Source organism: Chionomys nivalis, chromosome 12, assembly GCF_950005125.1.
Source record: "Chionomys nivalis chromosome 12, mChiNiv1.1, whole genome shotgun sequence".
NCBI classification, from domain to species: domain Eukaryota; kingdom Metazoa; phylum Chordata; class Mammalia; order Rodentia; family Cricetidae; genus Chionomys; species Chionomys nivalis.
Window position 1 is genome coordinate 47298960 of NC_080097.1, and position 26014 is coordinate 47324973.

Below are 26014 nucleotides of genomic sequence, written 5' to 3' on the forward strand. Positions count from 1 at the left end.
AGCACAGACCGGTGCAAAATCAACAGTTGGCAGAGGGCTGGTCCCCAAGAATTCTTGCTCCTCCAGGTCCCTCTTCTTTACAGATGGGCGAGGGAACTCTGCAAGGCTGAAATCCAGGGTCCCGGGCCCCGCCCACTACAATGGTAACCGTACTATGCCCCGGGGTGGCGAACCCTCCTTCGCGCCCATCGCAGCGTACCAGGGGCACAAAGGGACCCGGCCGCGGCAGTTTTGAAAATATCAAGGAAGTTGATCTGGGCTGGGGCCCAAGCTGTGACGACGAGGGAGGGCGGGAGGAGGAGGGAGGGATGCGCGCGAGGCCAAGACGGCGGCGGGCGCGGGGCGGCACAGCTCGCCCGGCTCCGGCGGGCAGCACGGCGGCCCCAGCCTGCGACTCCGGGGATCCTCCTCCGGCCACACCGCCTGTGAAGTTACACAGCGCCGCATGTGTCCCCACGCGAGTCTCTGTCCCGCTGGCCGCGCCTAGGGGCAGCGGTCGTTGCCTGGGGAAGACCCCGGCTTCCCGCTCCATCCAAGGCGACTCCAGCACCACCGGGCCCTGCAGAGGCCCGTGCAGAAGGGACCATGAAAGGTAAGCAGACTTTCTGGATCAGCCGTCCTTCTCCCCAGCCTCGGGCAAGGGGCACCTTGATGCCTGAGCTGCAGGAGGGCTGAGAGAAAATATTCCAGATGCGGTGGGGTGGGGGGCGGGGCCGGGCGGGCTGCATTTTGGGGAGGAGGGCAGGACAGGACGGGACAGGCAGGACAGGAAGAGTCAGTCCTAAGTCCAAGGGAAGAGAAGAGAGTAAGGATGAACACACATGGTACTTGCAGTGCCGGCCTCATCGCCATTGCCTCGAATCAAATTTAAAGTACAGAGAAGATTCTGATCTGGTTCCTGGTGAGCACAGAAAGATGCTCGGTGTAGACCACAGCTGAGGCCCCATCCCAGCGGCTCCAGCAGGCCCCACCAATGCTTAAGCTGCACTCTTCCACTAACGTTGGCCCCTTCCCCCTCAAGACAATCATGCCAGTTAGAGTCCCAACTGAGTCCTGCCCTGTCATCTGAACCCTGTCTGACCCTCCATGACCTCTGACCTGGGAACCATGAGCAAGCCCTGAGGGCCATACAGTGTTGGAATGAAAGAAGGAGCCCTTCTTGACTCCAATCTGCTGCTCGGTGGGTCCTAAAGAGCTCCCTTCCTGGCCCTGGGGGGCCAGGGGTGGGGAGAAAGCTTTGGAGGAGTCCTGAGGTTTGGGGTGCTCTTTCCTGCACCTGCTGGTAACCTTCCTCTAGCAGCCCAGGGGATGCTTACGTTCCGACAGTGAGAACTTCACCACTTTTCCTTTCCTAAGAGGACCTTGGGGATGATGTTCAGGGCTCTAGAACTACACTCTCAGGTGAGGCGGAAAAGGCCCGGTGGTGCCAGGAGGTCAGCCCTCATCTGCCAAGCCTGCTTCAACTGGAGCCGCTGTGGTTGGTCCCTTTGCTGTTCAAGGGTTGGGTCTTCAGACAATTCTATGACCTCTGCATTGTAGAGCGGAGGAAACGGAGGCTCAGAGAGTAGGGTTGGGTCTGGATGTGCGGCAGGTTCAGCACCCCCGTGGAGCCCACACTTTGTTTAGGTTGCCACTGATGGTATCTGGAAATTCACAATGTTTTTAAGCGGGCGTCTCCCTCTCCCCCACTTATATTTTGTGCTGTGCCCCAGGAATTTCATAGCTAGTATGGAAGAGCAGCAAACAAACTCATTGCTAGCCAAAGGGTCTAGAGCCCAGGACTCTGACCTCCAGCCCAGAGGTCAGGCCTTTCTGCTTCCATAATCCCACCCCCACCATGGCACCTTCTGCCAGTGCTCTCTGATGGCCTCGTGGAGTCTTAGACTGACCTGGGTAAACCAAGCCCTGAGGAGTCCCTTTGGCAGACCAAGAAGAGCCTTGCCATGGGTCCCTGTTTCTAGCTGCTGCCTCCTTGGCACTCTCTCCTCCCAATCCTCGTCCTGGGGCAGGCTGTTTTCTGAAAGTTCTGAGAATACATCTCGCTATAGACTACAGGCCATAGGCTGCCCTGGACCTTGCCGATGGTGCCAGGATGCTGTACTTCTCCGAGTGCTTTTGACACGCCTCCCCGCCACCCCCACGTAACTGCAGACAAAATATAAAAAGGCAACACAATAGGACCCACAACCTGTGCTGGACACAAAAGAGCGAGTGTGGATGGCTATTTCCAGGAGGTCCCCCCCAGGAACGACCAGAGATGATTGCTCACTCCTGCTCCAGTTCTGGCGTCTCCCCAGATTCCAAGATACTCCCCTCCACAAGTTTCAGGGTAGCTCTTTAAAAACCCCAGAGTCTCAAGGAGTACAGAACTGTCAGGGGAGGAAATGATTGACTCCCAGCATGCCTCTCGCCCAGCAGTCTACCTATAATGGAACGGGCAGGGTTGATGGAAACAGCAAATGTTTGGCCTTTTCCACTGCAGTGGAAGCGCGGTGCCCTTCGGAGGGGGCGAGGGGGACTTTGCAAAGAGGCCCTTCCCCAAGGGAGGCTGACTTTTCTGGCTCCTCCAAGGCCCCACCAATCTTCCAATTACATCGGCTGGCAAAGGACCATAATGTCCTCTGCTCAAAGCAAACACAGTGATGTGATGTTTTGTGGAGGGAGGGAGGGAGCATTGGTGCGGATAGTATTTAAACCAGAAAACAGACCCATTGAGCACCCCAGTGTCAGGCCCTGCTCTGGCAGCCAAAATGTTTCTGCTGATGGTGGTGGTAGTGGTGGGGCTCCTGCCTGATGGTGGCTGGCCAGGCCTCCCAGGTAGCCATGTCTTTTTATGAAAGCTGGCACTGGCCTCTCTCACACATAAGCCTAGGAGCAAGCAACTGCTACAGTCTCTTGGTGACAAGCCCACCTCAGAGTTTCCCACAGCCACCTGTGACAGCGACTTGACAAAAAGCGCCCCCAGAACCTCCCAGAAGCAGCCAGGTTGGCTGTAAAGGCAGAAGCTCAAGCATCAAATATGCGCAGTTTGCAGCTCAGATGTGTTCCTCCAGTCCTGGTTCTGCCATGGCCGTCTCTGGACCCCTTTCTCCTCCCGAGTGTTCTTGAGGCCTGGGAAACTCAGGGTCCCAGGACCTCTTGATGAACAGAAGCGAAGTGGTGGAGGGTGGAAAACATGTTTGCTGTGTGTCTCTGTCCCTGAGAGCTATGTGGCTCAGCTGCCTGCCTGCGTGGGAAGCGCGGAGCCGGGCTCCACTACTCCCTAGCACTAGAGGAGCAAGCCATTCCCCAAAACTTAGAGAGGACCCTGAAACACAGAGTAAAGGCCGGCAGGGAGGTAAGAAGGTGGTAAAAACACAGCCCCGTGGGGCTAGAGAGAAGATTCAGCAGTTCAGAATGCCAGCTGCTCTTCCAGAGTACCCGGGTCTGGTTCCCAGCACCCACATGGTGGCTCACAGCTGCCTGTCACTGCTGGTGGAGGGGATTCGATGCCCTCTTCTGGCCTCTGCATGTGCCATGTATATACACGGTTCACAGAGCTCCCTGTGGGCTACTTTGCCTACATGTATAAAATAAAAATAAACTAGTAAGACAAAAGGAAAGCTCTGCGACTGACATCTGACTTTGGCCAAAAGGCTAAGAAATGATCCACACTGTGGACAAGGCCACCCCTCGGCTTACTCAGGAGGCAGCAGGCCATACCCGCCATCCTCAGAAAGGAGACTAGCATCTAAACCAAGGAGCTAATGGCACTAAGGTGAAAAGAGCCGCCAACTGGTCCAGGAGCCACATAGGTCACAGGGATTTGGATGATAGAGTTCAGTTCCAAAACATCAAAAGTTCTCATGAGAAAGCTGTTACCCTGCTATCCATCTGGGGTAACTTTAAAACCAAAAGACTCATATCTCAGAGCGAATTTGGGAGAGAGGGAAAAGCATGCTGCTTTGTGACAGGCGCTGGTGGACAGCTTGGCAGTTTCCAGGGATACACAACTGGTCTGGGTGTTAGATTTGGCATGCAGGGTGGTATGATGGGCACTGAACTCTTGCATACACTCCACCTGCATTCAATTATGCTATGCTTCTGCTTCTCTCTCTCTCTCTCTCTCTCTCTCTCTCTCTCTCTCTCTCTGTGTGTGTGTGTGTGTGTGTTGTGTGTTGAGGTCAGCCCAGTCTTTCACAGACCAGCTTTAACACAGCACAGCACACGCTAGACCCAGTCCCCTCATCAAGGGTGGATGATACCACAGAGAGGTATCAGAATATAAGGACTCACAAGCAGTCTGCCTGCCCATTCTCTGGCACTCGAGAGAGCTCACAATACCTGTTTATTTTATAATGTGTTAACCCTACACACACACCGGGCTGAGCTCTTTTAAATCAAGAATCACACCATGTTCCATGCTCTTCTCAGAACTGAGCCCAGGTAATAAAGATGCATGCTTCTATTTAGTAAATATGTATTAACCAGATGTTAGATGCCAGGATCCTTTTATTCTTGAGACTAGAGTCCAAGAAAGCTACAAGGAAGGGCTTAGATATACCCTTTCTCTCAAGGAGTTTCCTCTTTGCTAGGACACAAGGTTTGTACCCTGTAATTATGAAAGAGGCTGAAAGTGGCCATTGTTACAAAAGAGGTGTCAAGGAGAGAGTGTGCACGTTTCTTTTTGGATGTTCCATATCCTTGGATATGGAGTCTTGGGGTCTCACTGGGCACTTCCCCAACTGGACATAGAATGATTGCTCCATACATAGTTCCCCAAGGTCCTGGCCTGTGTTTCCAGGAATGTCAATATCTTTATTAGAGGCCACACACCTTTCTTCAGAGTTCAAGGAAAGTACCTTCATGCCCATCTGAACCCATGTGGGACAGCTGCTTTTATTCTGGGGTGTCACCATACCCCTTCCAGACAGCGGATGTATAGGTGAGACCTGCGTCAGGGGATGAGGCGTGGAAGCTGAAAGGAAAGCAGCTTTGCTATCTGTGAGGCAGACACGAGGATGTACATCCGAGGGCAGCCCTGGACGCTCAGGACAAGCGGTGCTGACGAACAAAGGGGTAGCACAGGCAGCGGACTCCGCAGGAGTCCCAAAGGGCAAGTGAATAAATGTTCAGAAAGGGCTCCAGTTAGGAGTCAAGGGTGGGGCAACTTTGAGAGGCCAGAAGTGGTGCCAGTGTGTGTTGAGTCTTGGGTACTTCAGGAAGTACGCTGGCGGGTAGACAGATTTGCCTAGGGTTGAGGGCTGCTAAGAGAAGCTGAAGGCTGTGGGCCAGGGCAGCCTTCTGCCCTGGTGTCGCCTGTTGTGCTTGGAGAACCCGAAGGGCTTGTCAGAAAAAGGCACATTTGACACCTAAACTAGGCTCACTGACAACTTTATCCTGTGCCGGGAAACCTCTACTTTTAGAGGAACAAGAGGAAGGTAGCAAGCTCTTCCTGGAGCCCAGAGGTTTCAGACACAGGTGAAGAACGAGGCATGGAAAGTGAAAGGGAGGGAGGGAGGGAGGGAGGGAGGGAGGGAGGGAGGGAGGGAGGGAGGGAGGGAGGGAAAGTGATCCACAGAGTTGAGGGAGAGTTAGCAGGCTGGGAGAAAGCTGGGCTGATGAGGAAGAGTAAGGCAAAGGTGTAGGGACTTCCGTGTGAGAGCTTCAGCAGAAAGGAACGAGGCTCTTGGGGTGAGAAACGAAGCTGGGGCCGAAGAGGTGGCCAGCACTCAATGGAAGGCGAAGGGGACAGAAGAAAAGGGGAAAGAGCAGAAACAAGGTGATGGAGGAAGAGCGGGAGGTGTGGAGAAGCGTCTGTAAGACTTGGACATTTGCTTTCCTAGATTGTTGTTTCATAAATTCAGAAACTTCTGGAAGGGAGAGAAATCCAGCCCTTATGAAATCCCACACCCTAGAGATGGCAGATGGCAAGACACAGATGGATATATTTCAATAAAACCTTATATGTGCTTTATATACATGACCTTTCCCTCTACAAAGGTAATAAGATACTGTCTATATTACTCTGTCTTACACAGTTTAGTTATTTTTACATGTTAAAATTTTTTTGGTGGGGTTGGCAATCTGTGCTGTGGTATGTACCCCACAGCAGAAAGCAGAGGACAACCTCTGGCAGTTAGCTCTCTCTTTCCATCACACGGGTTCCAAAGATTGAACTCAGGTCATCAGGTTTGGCCGCGACTACTTTTACCCACTGAGCCACCTCACCAGCCCTGTGTGTAGTTTTCTAAATTAACAAAAGGTAATGGGGATACAGGTTCAGGATAGAACCTGTGCTTGGTATATGCAAAGTCCTGGGTTCAATCTCTAGCATTAAAATATGTTTTTAAAAAATTTGTGTAAAGGATGCATACGTTTTCCCCAGGTAATGAACATAAATCTACAATTTGTTATAGTTTGTAATGTTCCATAGTATAATTCTACAATAGTTCAATCAACCTCTTATTTACAGGCATTGATGCTATCCAAACTTCCACTCACGTTTATTATAGCATGCAGCGGTGAACTCTATAGGCACTCTTGCTGGCTACCCTCTTAAGAAAGTTCCTAGAAGGGATACTGAGAGCAGAAAGCTCACTTCATAGGGTTAACCGAACACTGATCTCTTCTAAATACACATGGGTCCCCTCCCACACCTGTTCACTTGTGCTTGAGGGAGATGCAGGTGTATTGAGGGAGCCAGCGAAGACAAAGAACTTAGAACTCAGCATCGCTGGTCTTTTCAGAACTGCTGCTGCCCGGAGTGGGGAAGTCTTCCACAGTGCTGAGAAAAGAGACTGAGCACTGCCTGCCTGCCCAGGAGAGTGTCTGGCTCTCTGACCCCGCCAAAGCCTATTGGTAGGGTTCCAGTAGGTGAGAGCAGGTGTACAGGCTTAGCCTGGTAGAGACCAGGAAGGCGTGGGGGCGGGTACAAAGAGAGAAGCTGAAGCCCATTTGTGCAGGAGGAGCGGCAACCGTGTTCCAGAGAGCGAGCAGGGTAACCTGCAGCCTGCGCATGGAGCTTGAGAATCACAGATTTCAGCTAAGGAGTTCCAACCTCAGTATCGCTCACTTCGATCCGTTCACAGGCACGGCAGGAGGGGGGGGATGGTATTCTCCAGAACAGCGTTCTCCAACATGGCGCACCTCTGAATCCTCATTCCACGGGATCAATCAATGAGTGTTTTTGCAGATTGACAGGAAGTTCTGAGGTCAAGTCCGTCTGAGAAACACAGAATTAAACATGTCCTTTTTTCCCTCAAGACTTTTTGAAGTATTTGCTGCGAGCTTTCTTTCCCCCCCACAAAGGATGTTTTGGAACCGTGCTCCGTGGACACACTTTGTAAAAAGGACTTCTTGGAAGTTGGAAGTTGGTCCTGAGGGTGATGGGGGATGGGGACGTGGTAATAGATGACAGCTGTGATTGGGGTTGGGCTAGGAAAACAACACGACCCAAAGTGACTGCTGCCCTTAATCTACATCGGCGGCGTGGGCCTCATGCTATCCCCGCCTTCTTGCTGCGTTCACGACGTCCCTAGTAGCAGGGAACTTGAGAAGTGAGAAATGGTGGCAATTCGCAGAGCAGACAGGCAACAAGAATCAAGCAGGCTGCTAGCTCCCATCTCTCCCATCCCACTAGATTCTTGGGGCTCCGGGGAGTGGAGGAGGGGCTGTTGTTTCTACTTAACGATTCCAGTGTGGGGGTGATGGGGATGGCTGGTGTCTGTGATACCATCCATTGAAGAATTGCTTAGAAGTGGGGTGGACCCTGGGTTATCAGAGGGTTAGAGCTGGCTTAGGCTGGGTTAGGGTCAGGATTTCAGTGAAAAGCATGTGACCCAAAATGCCCCCAGCGGGATAACAATGGAGAGGAGGAGGAGTATATTGTTTAGAGAAAGGAAGGCTTAGGCTAAATCTAGAATGAACTCACAAATTTCTGCAGTCACCAAGCACACAGCGAGAGGCCACAGAGGGAAGGTCCAGAAGGAGGTGGCAGGGATAGAAGGGACATAGATGCTGGCAACAAAATAAGGGCGGAGACTGAAGTGGAAAGGGAGTTGGGAATGAAGACACTGCGTATGGAGGCTGTCGCTGAGCTGAGCATGCGGATCTGGATGGGAGGCCTGGCTCCCACAGAGCTGAGAGGGACAGAAGATTCCCACCAGGCTTCAGAAGAACCCACAAAGCCACGGAGAGGGGCAATAGCAGGCGGTTTCTGATGAAAACAACCCTGGGACCTTAATTATAGCGTTCCCCAACCTTAAACTATAGCCATCCTGAAACTTTAAATATAGCAATGCCTCCTGAGACGGTTTCCCACATCTCTATTTTTCCTGTTCCAATTGGCTGTTTGGAAAATCCACTCTGAACTCGGCTGAAGATAATCACCAAAATATGTCCCTTGGAGTGCTCAAAGAAAGACCTTTTATTCGGTTCCTCGAATTTTCCCCTTCTGACTTGTGCAGGAGAATTCAGTCCCAGAAAAAGAAAAAAAAGAAAAACCTGAGGGATGAATCAATCACACATTTCTTGGTCAACCAAAAGAAAGCTGGTGTCAGGGACGGTGGCCGAGTTAGCAGATGGTTAGTGCAAGTGCATCTAGGCTGTCTTCTACCCATAGCAGGAAACGTTGAACCAGGTTTGACCCCAAGAAAGTCAGTAGCTACTGCAACTAGGTGCCAAGACATGCATGCATCAATTCAATGTTCTACCTGACTCAGGCAAGCAAAAGCTTAAAAGCAAGGAACTCCTCCTCTCTGGCCGTCCTTCTGGCATTTAAGTTGGAGATTAGGCCCCAGGTACCGGTGGAACAGAAGCCCTTTCAGGCCTGCAGTGTTTGCTGCTACCTTATGAAGCTGGCGTGCAACACTGGCCTTTGAAGGCACTTTGATGTTTCCCCTTTTTTCCAAGCACATTGCCCGCAATGTGAGCTACATGAAGGGCAGCACCCAGCCATGTCTTCTCTCGGGAAAAGCACTCTGTCATTGTCACAACCCAGAACCCTTGTGGCCTTGGGACAAGGAGGCAGTGACTGGTTTCCAGAGCCTTAGATATTTGCTCCTTTGTGCTTCCCAGGGCACTATGCTGATCTAGGTGTCCCTCAGAGAGGCTTCACAGAAGTTTCTAGATCTAGACATGCCTTGTCTGATCCAATGTTCTCATCCAAGCCTATGCTGTTCCTGATGTTGAAAGCTGCAAAAAGGAAAAAAGAAAGCATGCATGTACCTGCAATGGAGATACTCCTTCTTAGAAGGGTAGCCTGCTCCTTCATATCAGAACGAGGCTCTCCTTGCTGTTTCAGACACCCAGCAACTCTCACATTTTACGGAGAGGTCACCATAACTTTGGGCAAATCCAAAGTCCTAAATGTCACATGTGTTCATGCCCGCACCCTTCCTGACCACTCCTCACCTAAACAGGAGTCCTAGTTCTAGGAAAAGAATGTTTCATTCGGTCTCCAACTAGCTCTGTGGAAGGGAGGGAAAGCCCGCCTAAACTCTGCTGCCTCCCCCGGCCCCCTCCTCCCCACCGTCCATTTCCCGGCAGTTCAAACCTGAAGCCCCCGAGTGATCATTTTGTCTCTGCCGTGTTAAGTTCTTGCAAAACCCCACGTGTCAACACTCCCTTGGCCGTAGAGAATTCCAAGAATAAAACAGATTGAAACCATATTTCTAATGGTTAATCTTCATTTGTTTTTTAATTAAAACAAACTCTTGATTGCACCAGCAGAGAACATTCAGGTCTTCGGCAAGAGTCAGCACGCTACCTTGACTGATGCCCCCTTGCAGCACCAGCCCTGGGCTGACCTGGAGGAGGTGACAGGGGGGACTGATGAGTAACCAGATGGCAGGCCTGGGTGGAGGGGTTCTATCCCAGCTCTCACGTGCCATCCTGCAGATGCTGCGTGTGTGTTGGGGTCTGGATTCCCAGACACGGGGGAGCCGTTACTGTCCTTGGATCTTTGTAATGGGACAGCAATGATTCTGACATGTACGTTCCCTTCTGAGAGCTAGTGTATCCAATGCCAAAACTGCTCGGCCCAGAAGGATGGGAAGGGAAAATGGGGAGATGAAGGAAAACTGTTGTCCTGCCTCAGAGGACTACATTTGGCCTGGCCCCAGGGGCGTGTCCTGGTTCCCACCTCGTTTCCATTCATCTCCTCAGCAATCTTCTCTTCCTCTGGGATTTCCTTACTCTCAAGTCTGTATGTTCATCCGGTCTCCAACAAGAGAAAGCTCAATGAGACATAATAAACACTCCGAGTTTGTACTTACACAAGGCTTGGCTTGCGGGAGCCCCACAAGTGCTTTGGATTATATTCTCATTAAAGTGAGAGAGGCTGAAGTGGCAAGCTGCCGGAGGGTTCCAGATATAGGCCAATCAGAGTCCCCAAGGGCAGGATTCTGTGCTGGACAGCAGGAAGTCAGGGGATGGGAAGAGGAGAAACCCTCTTTGGGGACTGGGAAAGCAGTTATAGAGCTGAGATGTCACCACCAGGAAGAGAGCCAGCACTCAGGAACCACTGGTCTAGGGAGAACTGTCACTTCCCCTCTGTGGACCAGGAAAGCGGTGGTCCTTATGAATGTCCATTGGCTAATGGCAGGCAGATTAAGGGGCTCTCACTAGGGGAGCAAGGAGCAAGGGTGTGACAGAGCTGTTCTGGGAGGGGTGTTTGTTGAAGGCTGGTGTCAGCCAGGCTTCATTTAAATCATCCCAGATTCCTTGCAAAGGCTATAAACAGTGGAGTGATGAAATGGCCTCTGGAGCCAGAACAGGGAGGAGGCCCTGTTATGAGCGCGGGCCAGGAAGCACCACTAAGGAGTGGGGGAGAAATGAGGGGCATGGACAGGAAGGAAGGGGAATCTGTCCGAGGGACTAGATGGGAAGATCTGGAGAGCCCCCAGAGTGCAGTGTTCTAAAGCGCTCCTGGACTGAGCCGCCCTAGCTAGCTGCTGAGGGAACAGAATGGCCCCAAGAATTCTAGTCCACCTAGCCCGAAGCTTTTGGGAAAGAGATCATTACCCTGTAAGTCTCGGCAAAGCCATCCTTGTAAACTGTTGGCTGGTTGATGCAGGGATCACAGCCCGAGCTGCAAAGCAAGGCTGAAAAGACTGGTTTCCAGGGGTGCATGTCAAAGGATGCATTGCACCCCATACACCATACTTCTCGTCCCTATTTCCCTCCTCCCACTCTGCCATTCTTTAAAGTGCTTACCAGCAGACACACATGCGCGCACGCGCGCACAAACACACTCACACACACACTTCTTCATTCATCTATCAAATGAATAATTTCTCTAACTTCTTATATCATATCCTTCTCAGTCTACTTGTTGGGATCAAATAGGGCAGTGGAGTAGGGGTATTTTTTCCATCTTCAGCCTCCCTCAACTCAGAATTCTTCTGGAGGTGGGACTCTTGAGTCCTGGATCCGGAGAGCCTCGGATGTCTTCAGATAGAGCTGTGGAATCACCAGCAGGAAGCATCATGAAAAATAGTTGCCAAAAAAGCCAAAGTTGATGCGCCCTTCTCTGAACCAGCCTGCTGGCCCTTAGAACTCATGCCCTGGGCATGAGAGCTGGTTGCTGAGTTCCGCAGAGAGGGGGATCCACAACCCTGGAGTACACGTAGCGAGGGAGTTAGTCCAGTATCAGCTGAGCTGTGACAGACCTGGGGGCTCAGCAGAGGGAGCTTGTGGCAGTGATGGGACCCTGCTCGGTTCCTTTCTGGGTGAGCCCACGCAAGGTTGCCTCTGCTTCTCAAGTGCTCTTGCCCACTGTCTTGGTTTCTTTTCCTGATGCTATGACAAGCTAGTCTGATGAAAGCAACTTAAGGGAGGAAGTGTTTCTTTGGGCTCACAGTCAGAGGTGCAGCCAACGATGGCATGGCGAGGAAGTCAGTGTGAGCCTGAATCAGCCCCCCCCCCCCCGCCCCCCGGCCCCCATCCACAGTCAGGAAGCAGGGAGTAATGACTGACCACTGCTCAGCTCCCCTTCACCACAGTATACCTGGATCCTGGCTAGGGAATGGTGCCATTGCCATAGACAGGTTCTCAGGTGTTTTAATCAAGATAATCACACTCTAGACGTGCCCCGGAGGCCCATCCCCAGGTGATTACAGATTCTGATAAATTGACAATGAACCTTAAGTGACAAATCTACTCTGCATCTCAGTTTCCCAGTTGATTACAGAGGTCACAGGGCAGCATTTGGGACCTGAGGTCACAGGGGCCAAAGGTTTACAAAACCCAAGAGGGCTATTGGTCATTGGCACATCCCTCAGAGGTCTGCCTGCCCAGGGAAGTGCTTGTCCCTTCTCCTTCCTACCCTTCGATTTTGTAGATGCAGGAGCAATACTCAGAACTCTGAAGAACTTTTGTATGTCAGCCAGAAAGGGAAGATTTCTGAGTCCAGATCTTGGCTTCTCCACTTGTATTGTGTGTGCTGTTAGTAACATTCCTAATGTCTTTGGCTCTCAGTCTCTTTCACCATAAAACTGATACTTTAGGCTGTAAAATTTATAGGATTGTCCTGATGATTGCCTTGAGGCCAGACCCAACACTTCGCCACATTTCAAAACTGAAACATGAAGAAAACAAACTAGGCGTGGTTGCTTCCCGCATGCTTTGGAGCGTCGCCGTTAGGTAAGAGGTCATCAACAAACGTGTTAGCAGACGCATAGCTGGAAGTTGAAAGGAAACAGAAGTCTCCAAGGACTGAGCAAAACAAGCCCCAAAGAAGATGAATTCTTGGAAGAGAAACAAGAGGAGGAGGATGGGGGAAAGGGGAGTGTGGGGGGCAGGGTGGGGGTGGCATTTAAACTAGGAGCTCCAGCCAGAGGGGAAACAAATACAGGGTTGATGGGAACCTGTGACCATGAGCCCCACAAGGGGCAGCTGGATCACTGCTCCCACAGCAAAGCTTAGACCCCAGAAGCTGTACCTTCACACACACTGTGTGTTTGTGTGTGTGTGTGTACGTACGCACGCATTAGGGGCTGAACCAGGGTCTCATATATTGTGAGCACCGGCTCTACCCCTGAAGTACAATTTCCTACAATGTCCCTCCACCACAAGCCTTTCATTCACAATTTTTCAGAGTACAAGATAAACTATGGAGGAAATTGGAGTTAAACTTGTAAATACATTGGCTTTTATCATGAGACTCATTGAGGGGTGCCAGCAGATTAGTACATGCCATGTAGTTAGAAATACAATTTTTATATCCTTCATTGGTGAAAATTTATTACCTTATCATTAAAATATCTTTATAGTCCGATCCAGTAAATTTACTTACAAGCATTGTATAAAGTCCTTTTATATATAAAAAAGGGAGAATCTTTTTTCTCTATCATTTTGAACTGTAGCTTCAGATGCCGTGGAAATGGTACATAGGGCTTTGGGGCTGCAAAGATGACTCATCAGTGAAGCGCACTTGCTGCTGTTCCGGAAGATTGGAGTTAATTCCCAACACTCTTGTCAGGTGGCTCACAGCTGGCTACAACTCGAGCTCCGGGGAATTCCTCTGCCTCCTTCTGGCCTCTGTGGGCATGGCACTTACATGCGCATACCCCACCCACACAGGCACACACACACCTATACACACAATTACAAATAAAATATTTTTCATGGCATATATGGCTATTGCTAAGACATGTAAGCAGAACCTTCTCGGGGGAAGCCCACAGTCACACTTGAGTATGTTCTGTTCTTCCCGTGCGTCTCTCTATTGATGGCCAGCTCTAACCCTATGTTAAAATCTTATCTTAGGGAACTCTAACTCTTCATTGAAACAAACCAATAGACATGCTAGTTATGGCATGTCTGTGCACACGCATACACACCTGCAGACAAAATAAATAAAATAATCTACATTTAAATATTTAAATAATGGGTGATGGTGGCACATGCCTTTAATCCCAGCACTCAGGAGGCACGGCAGGCAGATCTCTGTGAGTTCGAGGCTAGGCTGATCTACAAGAGCTAGTTCCAGGACAGGCTCTAAAACTACAGCAAAACCCTGTCTCAAAAACACACAAAAAAAGGGAAAAAATATTTAAATAAATAACACCTGCAGACTAAATGAATAAAATAATCTACATTTAAATATTTAAATAAATAAATCTATTTAAAAGGGGGGTCAAAGATGCCTCTTCTAAGTAATTTAGGTTTCCTCCTTGGCTTTTATCCCCATTTCCCAGGGCAAAGTCCAAGTCGGGCCCCAAGACTTGCTCCACCTCTTTATTAAAGCCCCTCCCTCATCCCTGTTTTCCTGGGAGGAGGAGATGGGAGGGGAAGGGAAGGAGAACAGTTTTCTCAATAGTGAGACACACCATTTAGGTCTTATTTGGGAATCGCCTGGCCCTGGCCCCTTTCTCCTCCATGCTCCATTTGATACCTTGGTGGGTCTCCAGTGAAGTACATACAGGAAGCAGAATGCACTGCCCGCCTCTTGATTCCTGCCTCCTTCTTTCCAGCTCGGCTACACACAGTCTTGGAGTCCATGCAGGGCCATATTCAGACTGTGCCTGCAGCATGGAATTTCTGCTTCTGTTCCATGTGCTGAACCTATTGACACATTCACTAGGTTTATATATAGCTTTGTATTATATATCTAATGTATATACACACACACACACACATTATATAATACCTTTGTTCCAACCACAGGGGTCTGATCAAAGACTTGGTGGGGGTGGGGACAGGGGCTGTGTGTCTTCTGTAACTGTGGGAAATGAGCACCTCTCTATCAAACGGGGGGATACCTCAGTAACTTGACCATCTACACCTTACCTTTGCCCCGTTTCTCAGCTTCCATCAGGTCACCTGGGGCTCAGGTGAACTGGACCTGAGGACTGGGTGGGCACGTAATGTGAGCTGGAGAGGGAAGGGAGTGGCGTGGGGTCAAGGCAGTCTGACCCACCTGGTTCCATTGTAGTGAGATCGGCTGGCAGTGACAGGGATGTACTGTGTGTTACTGAAGAGGACCCGGCTGGTGAGGACGAGGACATGCCATCCTTCCCATGCACCCAAGAAGGTAAGTACCCAGGTCCCCTGTCTGCTCTGGGAGCTGAGAATTCCCTGCCTTCGTCTCTAGACTGGTGAGCAATGTGTCCAGATGCGTGGCTTCAGAATTCTTGCGCTCATTTTCCTACTGTCCATTAGAGAGTGGAGGGCAGGGCTATGCAGCCTGGGACTGTGCCGTGTGGAAAAGATTAGCATTTGACTTAAGTGTCATATGCCTCCAGGGCTCGACCTGAGCCCTTCCATGAACCCCTGCCATCTCCCCTAGCCAGACACTCTGTACCCAAGGTCTGTCTTCTGCTTTGCTGCTCGTGCTGGTTGGACTAGGACGGTCAGTGGCACTTTGTATAGATTGCACCACACTCGGTGGCATTTGGTATAGTGTACACCTTGTGTCCTTTCCTTCACTGCACACTGCACTTACCCAGGGATGCCCCAGGCCTGCCCTCAGAATTCCTCATTTCTTCCAGTGTGCCATGTGGACCAGATGCCAGGGTTTTCATCACGGACAGTGGTCATCATTTGCAGCTAAACTGAACTCACCTTGGGGCCATCCCACGTTCTCAGTGGGCACTGGTCACCTCCCAGAGTTCCCAGGAACACCCGCCTCCTCTTCCCTCCTGTGCAGCAACCCGACTGGTGGACTTTAACTCCCTGTTTGGTTTTCAAGACAACCACAGCTCCTTTGTCCAGTTTGAAAACTGGTGACCAACTTCTGGCATGCCTGGGGCAGAGGGAATCCCCAGGAGTGAGACTTTAAATCTTAACACTGAAATTCTCTGTAATGCATCACAGTTTGCCCCTACTGAGGAATTCTCATGGAGAATTTCAGTGCTGTAACCTGGAAAGCCATGTGCAGATTGGGTTGTGTTGAGAACACAATAGAGCATTGAATTGGGTGGCGGGGGTGGGGTAGGGAGAGTGAAGGCTGCTGGGATTGTGGATCTTTGCTAGGACCAGCCTAGGGGGAAAAGGCGTCTTCCCACTTCATAGGGTGAATAAAGATACAACCAAGAAACAAAGATTGGTAAGGAGGGGATGGGGTAGCCTCTTCTCCTCTATCCCAGAAAGTTTTAGAAACTCAGTCTAAGTAGGAGCAAATAAGAGATCAAAGTGGGAGACTCCCGTCAGGAGCATGGCTTGAAAAGTGACAAGGCAGGCCAGAAAAGGGACACAGAACTGTGCATTTTAGTCAACCTTCAGCACTGACCCAAGCCACTGCCCTCTGCTTGTCCTCTGCAGGCTCGCCAGGACCCCGCTGCAGCCGGTGTCAGAAGAACCTGTCTTTGCACACGTCGGTGAGGATTCTGTACCTCTTCCTGGCTCTGCTTCTGGTAGCTGTGGCTGTGCTGGCCTCTCTGGGTGAGTTCAGAGTTCCTTGACCCTGCAGAGGAGTGGCTGATCAGGGTTCTACAACAAAACCTACCCCTGTGGAGACAAGCGCTCCACCTCTGTCGCTTGTAACCCAGATAAGCATCTTCCTGGTTTGGACCTCATTGCGGCTAATACACTAAGAGGGATTAGACTTGCATCTAATCTCTGGGTAAGGGTTTGATGTAGGACTTTGAGTAGAAGAAAATGGCCGGACTAGACGACTTGGACAGGTGTGTTGGAATCATGTTGGAGTTTTTAGGATACTGTTGTTCCCTCCTATTCCCAGGGTGATAGAGTGAATCCATAACCTTAGTTCTCCGGGTGAATCTGTTGTATAGCCCTGGGTTGTGACCACTAGATCAAGTGACTTCTGTGACCATTTATGGTCTCTGTGTGTGCTGTTCAAGATAAGATTGGTACCATCTGCATCAAGATTACCTTCAGTATGGGTACCATCTGTATCAAGATTACCCTCAGTATTCATTAAAATATAAATTCCTGGCTCTCACTAAGACCTGAAAAATCCGAGTCCTGCAGGTGAGGCCAGGAGACCGGAGTGCTGGTGTTTCTCACACACAGTGCAGTCAGTGTGACCGCGGTGCTATGGCAGGCCAGGTTCAGGCAAATTCTGCTTTCAAGATTCTAAGAGTTTAAGGTCAATTGTCTAGAATCAGTTTGATCACACTGAAATCTATTCCAACCAGCTTGATACTAGTGACAAGACTGGGAATAGGGAGAAGCAATGGAGGCCTGAGTGACCTTCACCCAAGGTACTGACCTTGAGAGTGACCATCCTCCTGGGAAGGCACTTGGTCCTGATCCTGGGTGAGGGTAGTCAGGAACCAACCCTGGCTTTATTAGTTGCATTTCTTATTACACAAAGCAGCTTCAGGGAGGGAGGGTTATTCTGGCTTATCATTTGAGAGCAGTTCCGCATGGTGGGTAAGGCACTGCAGCAGGAGGAGATGACCAAACCCATTGCCTTTTCAGACAGAAGGTAGAGGACAGAAGGAAGGTAGGGCCCAGCTTAAAAAAAGATCCCGAGGCCCACTCCCAATGACTCACTACCTCCAGTGAGGCTCGACCTCTGAAAGGTGCTTTCTGAAACAGCACCCCCAGCCGGGGACCAAGGGTTCAAAACCATGAGCCTGTAGTACACATTTCACACTGAAACCGTAACAAGATGAGAAGGCAGAAAAAAATAAGAGCAATGCCTCAACAAATTAATATACAATTATAAAATGAGAAATGTGTGGGGAATCGGGAGAGTACAGGGAATGAACCCCTGGCTGATGGCCCAGTAGACATTAGGAAGCATTAGAGTCAAAACAACAATTATCGAGTCTCTTTATTTCTTTCCCTTTATCTATATATAGGTTCTTAATTGAGAGAAGGCTCAAACGAAATAACTATCACCGTCTGTAAAGCACTACCCCAACCCAACAGTGTGTGAGATTGTCCCTAGGATCTCTCAAACACATCATTGTTACTAATTAATTTGATCTCTTGACAGATCTGAGGTATACAATGTTCACTAGAGCAAGCCCAGAAATTCTAAATCACTTGAAAGCACAAAGGTTTGGAGGCGCTAAGAACTTTAGAAGTCACTGCCTCCATGTTGCTATTTCGTAGATGACTCTGTTCCTTCTGGAAAGGTTTGTTGATCTGTCCAAAGCCACCCAACAGACTATGTCAACCTGAGTCTAGAAGCTAAGCCACTTGGGTGATACTAATTCCATTCAGCCTGACATGGCCATCAGAGGAGCTGCTGTCAGTCAACAGTCCAACCAGTTCCCTCTCACCACCACCGAGGCCATCCAGGCTTCTGCTGGACCAGCCCGGGTACCCTGCTTCTGCTGAGCCACGCTCTAATCCCTCTTGGCACAGCAGCTTCTGTAGGGACCCGGTTGAGTTGAACTGTAAAGTAGCATAGACTGCTCTAGAGGAAACCTTGTACCAAGGATCTGTACAAATCGAAGGTTTATAGTACAAACATTTATCTCAGGGGAAAAATCATGTTCTCACAGCTATCATAGATAAGGGTTATTTCTAAGATGGATCACTGGTCATATCTACACAGCAGATTTTGTTTATAAGCTTAGGAGAGGAGTATCCTCAGCGAGAGAGGATATTTTATAGCCCTGATGCGCTCCTAAATAGAGCATGGTGAGGACTCCAAAGGTCATGACTTTAAAGTGACTTTTGAACCCCAACAGAGAAATGTTCCCGAAAGACCAACCTATGTGTCCAACCACAGAGAAAGGATAAAGAAAAGGTGTTTTATGTACACAATGGAATTTTTTCTTTTTTGTTGTTTTTGGGGTTGTTTGTTTGTTTGTTTGGCTTGGTTTTTCAAGGTAGAATTTCTCTATGTAGTCCTGGCTGTTCTGGAACACACTCTGGAGACCAGACTGGCCTGGAACTTTAGAGGCCTCAGCCTTTCATTTAATCTCAAGTGCTGGGATTAAAGGTGTATACTGTCACCACCCAGCTACAGAGGAATATCTCCAACCACGAAAAAAAAGATGACGTTTGCTGGGACATGTATGAAGACAAATACTATATTTTCCCTCTAACTTCTAGTTCCTAGACTGTATGGAAAGATACAAAGTCTCATGTGTACATATGACATGAAAGGAGAGGTAAAAGTGTTCAGAGGAACAAACAGGACCAAGTGCAAGGGGAGGAAGGAGAAAGCAGGGATGGAAGGTCATTGCCTGATGTGCACTGTATTCTTGTATGGAAATATCTGTGTAACACAGTGCCACGGTGCCACTGACAGTGAATACCACACTCAAAATTTTTAAAAAGAAAAAAAAATTTTAAAGCTTTTTGAAAAGAAAAACACAAACTCCGAATGGAAAGATGACAGGAAGAAGAAAAATGCCCGTGGTGCCGTATCTATAAGAGTCAGATAAGAGAAAGTAGACAAGATGGTCAGAGTCACGCAGTTTTGCATTTTATTTTCTAAAGTGTGTATCTGTGTGACTGTCGAGGGGGTACCCAGGGACGCATCGCTAGAAGAAATAGACACCTGAAGCTACTGATGGCAGTGACTGCTCTCTGAATGATGGTGGAACTAAGAATAGTTTTATCAGTATATGTTTGTGAAGTTTTATCTATCCTGTCTTACATGGAGGTCTTGGTTCTAAAACCCGGGCTGGTAGGTGAATTAACACTCTTGTACCAGGTTGTGTGCTGAACTCAGGCAGTAAGCAGCACTTTGGTTTGGTCATTTGGAAGCCTTTCTCCTGGGAGAAGCATAAAAGGTTTCAGTGGCGGACTGATAAAAATGGTCTCATCAGTGATGACTATTTCTGGACCATGACCCAGCCTGGCATCTCTTTTGTTTCTTCAGTTTTCAGGAAGGTGGACTCTCTTGCAGAAGACATCTCCTTGGCCCAGTCCATCTATAATAAGAAGCTTGTGTCGATGCAAGAAAATCTTCAAGGACTGGGTAAGATTCTAGTGTCCAGAAGCACACAGGGCCCTTCATCCTGTGTTACCGAAAGATGGGCAGGTGCTGCCTACTCTCTCAGACCAGCCACTGATCCCTGCTTCCCTTTCTGGATGAGCACTGTCCATCCAAGGAGGGCTGGGCTGCTGGGATACAACAAGGACTGGGGGAAGAGTCTCTATATGGGTTGTTGATCTAGTCACAGACCATAGGCAGACAAGGAAAGCAAGCATGGTCCCTTCTCAAAACACCTTCATGCATCTCAAATGATTTGTAAGACCTTGCAAAGCCTCCTGATATCTGAGCCCCTTCCAAATCTACTACCTTAAGCCAGAGCCCAGTTCATAATGGTCTCTATCCTGTTCTCCAGTCAGAAGGAGCCATAACAGATGTGGGTTCAAAGGTCACCTATGTTGCAAGTAGATAGTGCCGCCCTGACACCTAGTAATAGAGTTCTGTTTGGCAAGCTACTTTTCTGTCTTATTCCTCAGGAGTACCATGGAAAACAACTCACCAGGGCCACCTTACCTACAAATACAGTATGAGATATCAACCAAGACAATAGATATTAAAATAAGTGTAGGAATTTTTAAATGGAGTGCATTTTGGAGGTTCTTGGTCACCTCAGAACAGTCACTAAGCTCTGTTCTTGAGAATGCAGTGATACTATGGGCAAAAATCTGTCAAAAATCCCACCCTTCAGATTGCAGAGTAAAGATGAAATTCCCTAGGGGTTTCTGAGAGGGATTTTCATAGCAGGAAAGGAAGCAGGGTCTGGAAACCACTTGCCAGTTCCCTGTACCTGCGTTTCAAGAAGTACTTTTGGGGGTAGGGAGACAATTCACCCACACGAGCATTGTGACCTGAGCTTAATCCCAAGAATCCGTGTGGAAAAGGTGGATACAGTATCACACACTTGTCATCCCAGTGCTATGGTGACAGAAAGAGGTGGATCCTTGGCGCTCGCTTGCCAGTCAGCCTTGCCTGATTGACAAGCTCCAGGCCAGCTGAAAGATCTGTCTTAAAAATCAAAATAGACAGCACATGAGGAACAACACCCAAGGCGGTCCTCCGACTTCTACACATGTGCGCGTGTGCCTGCATGTATATAAACATGTATACACACACATGTGCGCACGTGCGCGCATGCACACACACACACACACACACAAAGCACCTTTGTCACATTTAACTGAAAATGTTGTCCCCTTTTCTCCTGAAGACCCAAAAGCCCTGAACAATTGCTCCTTTTGCCGTGAGGCTGAGCAGCTGGGGCAGGAGATCAGAAAGCTCCAAGAGGAGCTGGAGGGGCTTCAGAAGATGCTGCTGGCCCAGGAGGTCCAGCTGGACCAGACCTCCCAGGCCCATGAGCTGCTCTCCACCACAAGCAGTCAAATCTCCCAGGAGATGGGCAGTTGTTCCTTCTCCATCCACCAGGTAAATCAGTCCCTGGGACTCTTCCTGGCACAGGTGAGGGGCTGGCAAGCCACCACAGCAGGCATGGACACCACCCTGAAGGACCTCACCCAGGAGTGCTATGATGTCAGGGCTGCTGTCCACCAGATCAACTTCACAGTGGGCCAGACCGCTGAGTGGATCCATGGGATCCAGCGGAAGACAGACGAGGAGACCCTGACCCTACAGAAGATGGTCACGGACTGGCAGAACTATACCAGGCTCTTTGGGGGTCTGCGCAGCACTTCTGCCAAGAATGGAGAAATGATTAAGACCATTCAGGCCACCCTGGGGGCGTCCTCGCAGCGCATCAGCCAGAATTCTGAGAGCATGCATGACCTGGTGTTGCAGGTCATGGGCCTTCAGCTACAACTGGACAACATCTCCTCCTTTTTGGATGACCATGAGGAGAACATGCATGATCTCCAATACCACACCCGATATGCCCAGAACCGCACAGTGGAGAGATTCGAGTCTCTGGAAGGACGCATGGCTTCTCACGAGATTGAAATTGGTACCATCTTCACCAATATCAATGCCACTGACAACCACGTGCACAGCATGCTCAAGTACCTGGACGACGTGCGGCTGTCCTGCACACTAGGCTTCCACACCCATGCCGAGGAACTCTACTACCTAAATAAGTCCGTCTCCCTCATGCTGGGCACCACAGACCTGCTCAGGGAGCGCTTCGCTCTGCTCAGTGCACGACTGGACTTCAATATCCGAAACCTCTCCATGATCATGGAGGAGATGAAGGCCGTGGACACACAGCATGGAGAAATCCTTCAGAACGTCACCATCCTGCGAGGTAAGAGGAGGGGTGGTTCGGGTTTCCCAGGGACTCGAGGTTTCTCCTATATACAGGAACATATGGCTTTATGGAAATCTCCGATTGTGTGTACATAGAAGATGCTAGATAGAAGCTGGCTGATAGAAGGTGCTGGATAGGGAAACAGATTACCAGAGCCGTGCTGTGACCCATTCCCAAAGCAGCAGACAACTTTCAGAAATGTCTTTGAGGGACTCAGTGGTTAAACACACGAGCTGCTCTTACAGAGGATCTGGTTCAGTTCCCAGTGCCCTCAGGAAGTTGACAAATACTTGTCACTCTAAGTTCGGGGAATCTGAAGCCTTCTTCTGGACTCTGCAAGCACATGTATACACGTAGTAGTACACACACGTACACAAGTAAAAACAAATCAGCTTTTAATGTTTAAAAATTCTGTCTTTGAGAGTCAGGCTTGGTGCTGCTGCACACCTATAACCCCAACACTTGGGAGCCCGAGGTGGGAGAATCATCACGGGTTCAAGGCCAGCTTGGACTGACTACACACTAAGTCTAAGAGATATATAGTGAAGAGATAGGGAGGGAGGGAGGAAGGGAGGGAGGGAGGGAGGGAGGGAGGGAGGGAGGGAGGGAGGTTCTTGTAAACCTCTTGGTGAAGGTGATATAGTTTCTAACTTCACCTTTCAAAGAAAATTTGGTTAATTCATGGATTTCTTTTAGTCCACTTAGGCAAGTATGCAGACTTTGTCTTTCTGAAACCGTCTATGCTCCCTCTCCCCCTCTGCCCCCTCGCTGATGCTTTTGTCTGCCTGTCCAGCTATGCGCCCCTCAGAGACCCATCACTCTGCATTCTTCTTCTCCTATATGCCCCTAAATTCCCTTATTCATCAGAATTCTCCAGAAAAAGCAGTAGTAGAATGTAGGTAGATAGATGATAGCTAAGTGATAGATAGACGGACAGACAGAGAGATCATAAGGAATTGGTTTGCGTGATTATGAAGACTGGCAAGTTCAAGATCACCAGGCAGGAAGAAATTTCTTACTTAGAGGAGGGTGAGCTTTATGCTTTACTCTGGCCTTAGCCTTTTTGGATGAGGCTAACCCCACACTGGGAAGGATAATCTGCTTTGTCCTGTCTGTCAGTCGCACTGACCTCAATAGTGTGAGCAAGCACAGCAGTTCCCTTCTTCCTTCACTCCCTCTTGGCCCAGAGTCACAGGAGCCCTTAAGTGGCCTAACTTCTTGTTCAACTGAGTCATCACTGTGCCTTTGCTGAAGGCATTTGTCCTTTTGGATCTTCTAACCCTGAAGAACACAAAGCAGCAATAGTATGCAAACATCTTGCTAGTGGGTCACTGAGCAAAATTGTGAACTGTGTCTTCTCATGATCTCCCAACGGTTCCCAAATTCTGATGAAAAGTGTATCTTCCAGGCCCTTGCAGCATGGGAAGGAAGCCTGGAGTCCACTCTATCCTATCCCCTTCAGCCTTTGCATCCTCTACAGTATCCAAGGCAGGCCCTTTGCAATTTGTTTACCAGGGACACCTTTGGTCTTGGAGCCTACATCATTGATGCTCTGCTCCTCTTTGGCCATCTGGCCCTGAACCTGTGTCAACTTCAATTGTGTGTCTGTTCTGCCACTAGAGACCACTTTTCTTCACTCTGGATTGATGGGGTCATAGAGAATGGTTTTATTTGTTTGTTGCTATACTTCATTTTTGCAATGAAGTTAGACACCAAGAATTTCTATGGGAACCAAAACCTTCCACCCTATTTCACCAAAAACATTTTCTAGGGTGCTATGCTCCAGTGAAGGCAGTAGGGGATGGTTCTTATAGTACATATTCTGCCAGTTGCGTGATGCTAAATTCACTCTAAGAACAGGAAATTCCAAGTTTCCCGGTGGTGACCCATTTATACATTCTGATTTGTGGAGCTTCAGAATAAGTATTGGACCATAGTCCCCCCCACCCATTGCTATTTTGTCTTTAAACTACTCATGACCAACTATGGTCTAAAAATACCAAAAGGAAAACTGTATAGTTTGAGAGAGATGTGCCTAACTTTCTCATAGGTGTGTGTATACAGGGAGACAGGTGGTATATCTGGGGTCTACTACTATTTGTGATTTCACGCATCCAATGGAGCCCTTAGACATATACTCTACATAAAAGGGGTATTTTGTGGGTGGAAAAAGTAGGTACTAGTGTGACTCTACCTTACAAAGCAGTAGCCTAAAACAAAAGAGTATGGTCAAGTAATGTGTGCAAGTCACAAGAGTTTGAAAATCCTAGAAACTGGAGAAATGGCTTAGTTGGTAAAGTGCTTGCTGTACAGATACGAGGACCTGAATTCAATTTCTAGTATTTACATAAAAGCCAGGAGCGTTGCACAGTGACAGCGTACACCTATCATCCCAGCACTGGGGAGATGGAAACAAAATGACTCCTGACTCACTAAACGGCCAGTCCACCCAAAATAATGAGCTCCAGGTCCGGCGAGATGCTGGAGATCAATTGAGAAAGACACCTGGCATTGGCCCCTTCTTTATTAGCCAATGCTAATAAAACATATTTGAGCACACAGAGAGGAATTCCACATCACATATGCCCACACATGCATGGACACACAAGCCATAAACACACACGCACGCGCATGCACACACACACAGACACATACATTCCTGGTGCCCTACTTTAGTTCTTCAAAGATGTGTCCACTGTCCACTCAGGATAAGAGGTGCTGAGAGCAAATACCTCAGACATTTCTTCTTAGGTCCTGCTTTAGGGCAAGGGATGGCGAATGGAAGAGACAGAGCCAGTAGCGCCCAGAGGAGTTTCTTGGAGACTGACATTTGCTGCTGCCTTGATCATAGCAGAGCTGTCATTATAAAACCACATCTGAAGCACAGTGGAACATCTGTTTTAGTACATGGGACCCTCAGTTCGACATCTTCATGCTTCCCCTGCCCTGAGCTCATTTTCTCTTTGATATAGATTGGCTGGGTGGGGTAGGAGAGAACATGTTTAATTATTGTTTCATTTTATGTTTACAACAAAGCCCAGAGCTGTTTCCATGGGAACTGAAAGCTTCCCTCATCATTTCACTGAGAGGATGCGTGTGTGTGGCCCCCACGGTGCAATCTTAAGTGTGTCTGTTGGCCAACATGCCTCCTGATCTTTAAGCCACCGCATGCACAACTTCTCCTATCAGGAAGACTCTTTCCAGGTAAATTGCACACCCCACCCTAGAGGAAATTAATCCCTCACCCTGAGACAGGCCTGACCCTGTGGCTGTGACACTGGAGCTGGCAGTAAACCACTGTTTGGCCAGTGTAGAGCTGATTCTTAGAACACAGGTAGGGTGCTGGCGGTGCCACAGGCAGAGAAGGAGCTGCCGAGCACCTCCTGAAGGAAAGGAGGCTGGGTTATAATTTGCTCTGGGACTTTAGGCAAATTTGCTTCATCTCTCCAACTGTGCTCTGTCATCTGTAAATGAAGGGGTAGGACCAGCCCCTTCCAGTTCTGATTCCAAGCCTCCATTTACGAAACAGAAACTCCGTGGTGCCCCCATGCTGGTTATACCTCTCTCCTAGAACCCTATCTTCCCTCGTCTCTAGGATAATTTTTATGTCTGTGTTAGACAATGCCTGTGCTAGACAGAGTCTCTGCTAGGATCACAGGCCTATCCTTTCAGAGTTAGAGGCAAAAGAACAATCACTGCTCAGTAGCTGAGTGATGGTAAAGCCCTTCATCACTTTCAATTCGTCTCCTCGCCCACGGTGGCCTGACTTTAATTTCTGTTGCTTTCACCGAAAGCAACTTAGGGGAGAAAAGGTCAATTCAGCTTTCAATTCCAGGTTACAGCCCATCTCTGAGGGGCAGTCAAGGCAGGAACTCAAGCAGCAGTCAGGAGCTGAGAGAAATGAATCCATG

General features: G+C 49.1%; 1 protein-coding gene across 1 annotated transcript in view; it reads left to right on the top strand.

The window, feature by feature from the left end:
• Positions 1-341: 341 nt before the first annotated feature.
• Positions 342-26014, top strand: part of Scara3 (scavenger receptor class A member 3) — a 33688-nt gene continuing 8015 nt past the window's right edge. The window contains exons 1-5 of the mRNA XM_057786678.1: positions 342-592; positions 14918-15016; positions 16246-16365; positions 19736-19834; positions 21057-22100. Of these exons, the coding sequence (XP_057642661.1) occupies positions 586-592; positions 14918-15016; positions 16246-16365; positions 19736-19834; positions 21057-22100 (1369 nt within the window). The 5' untranslated portion in view covers positions 342-585. The remainder of the gene's footprint in view (positions 593-14917; positions 15017-16245; positions 16366-19735; positions 19835-21056; positions 22101-26014) is intronic.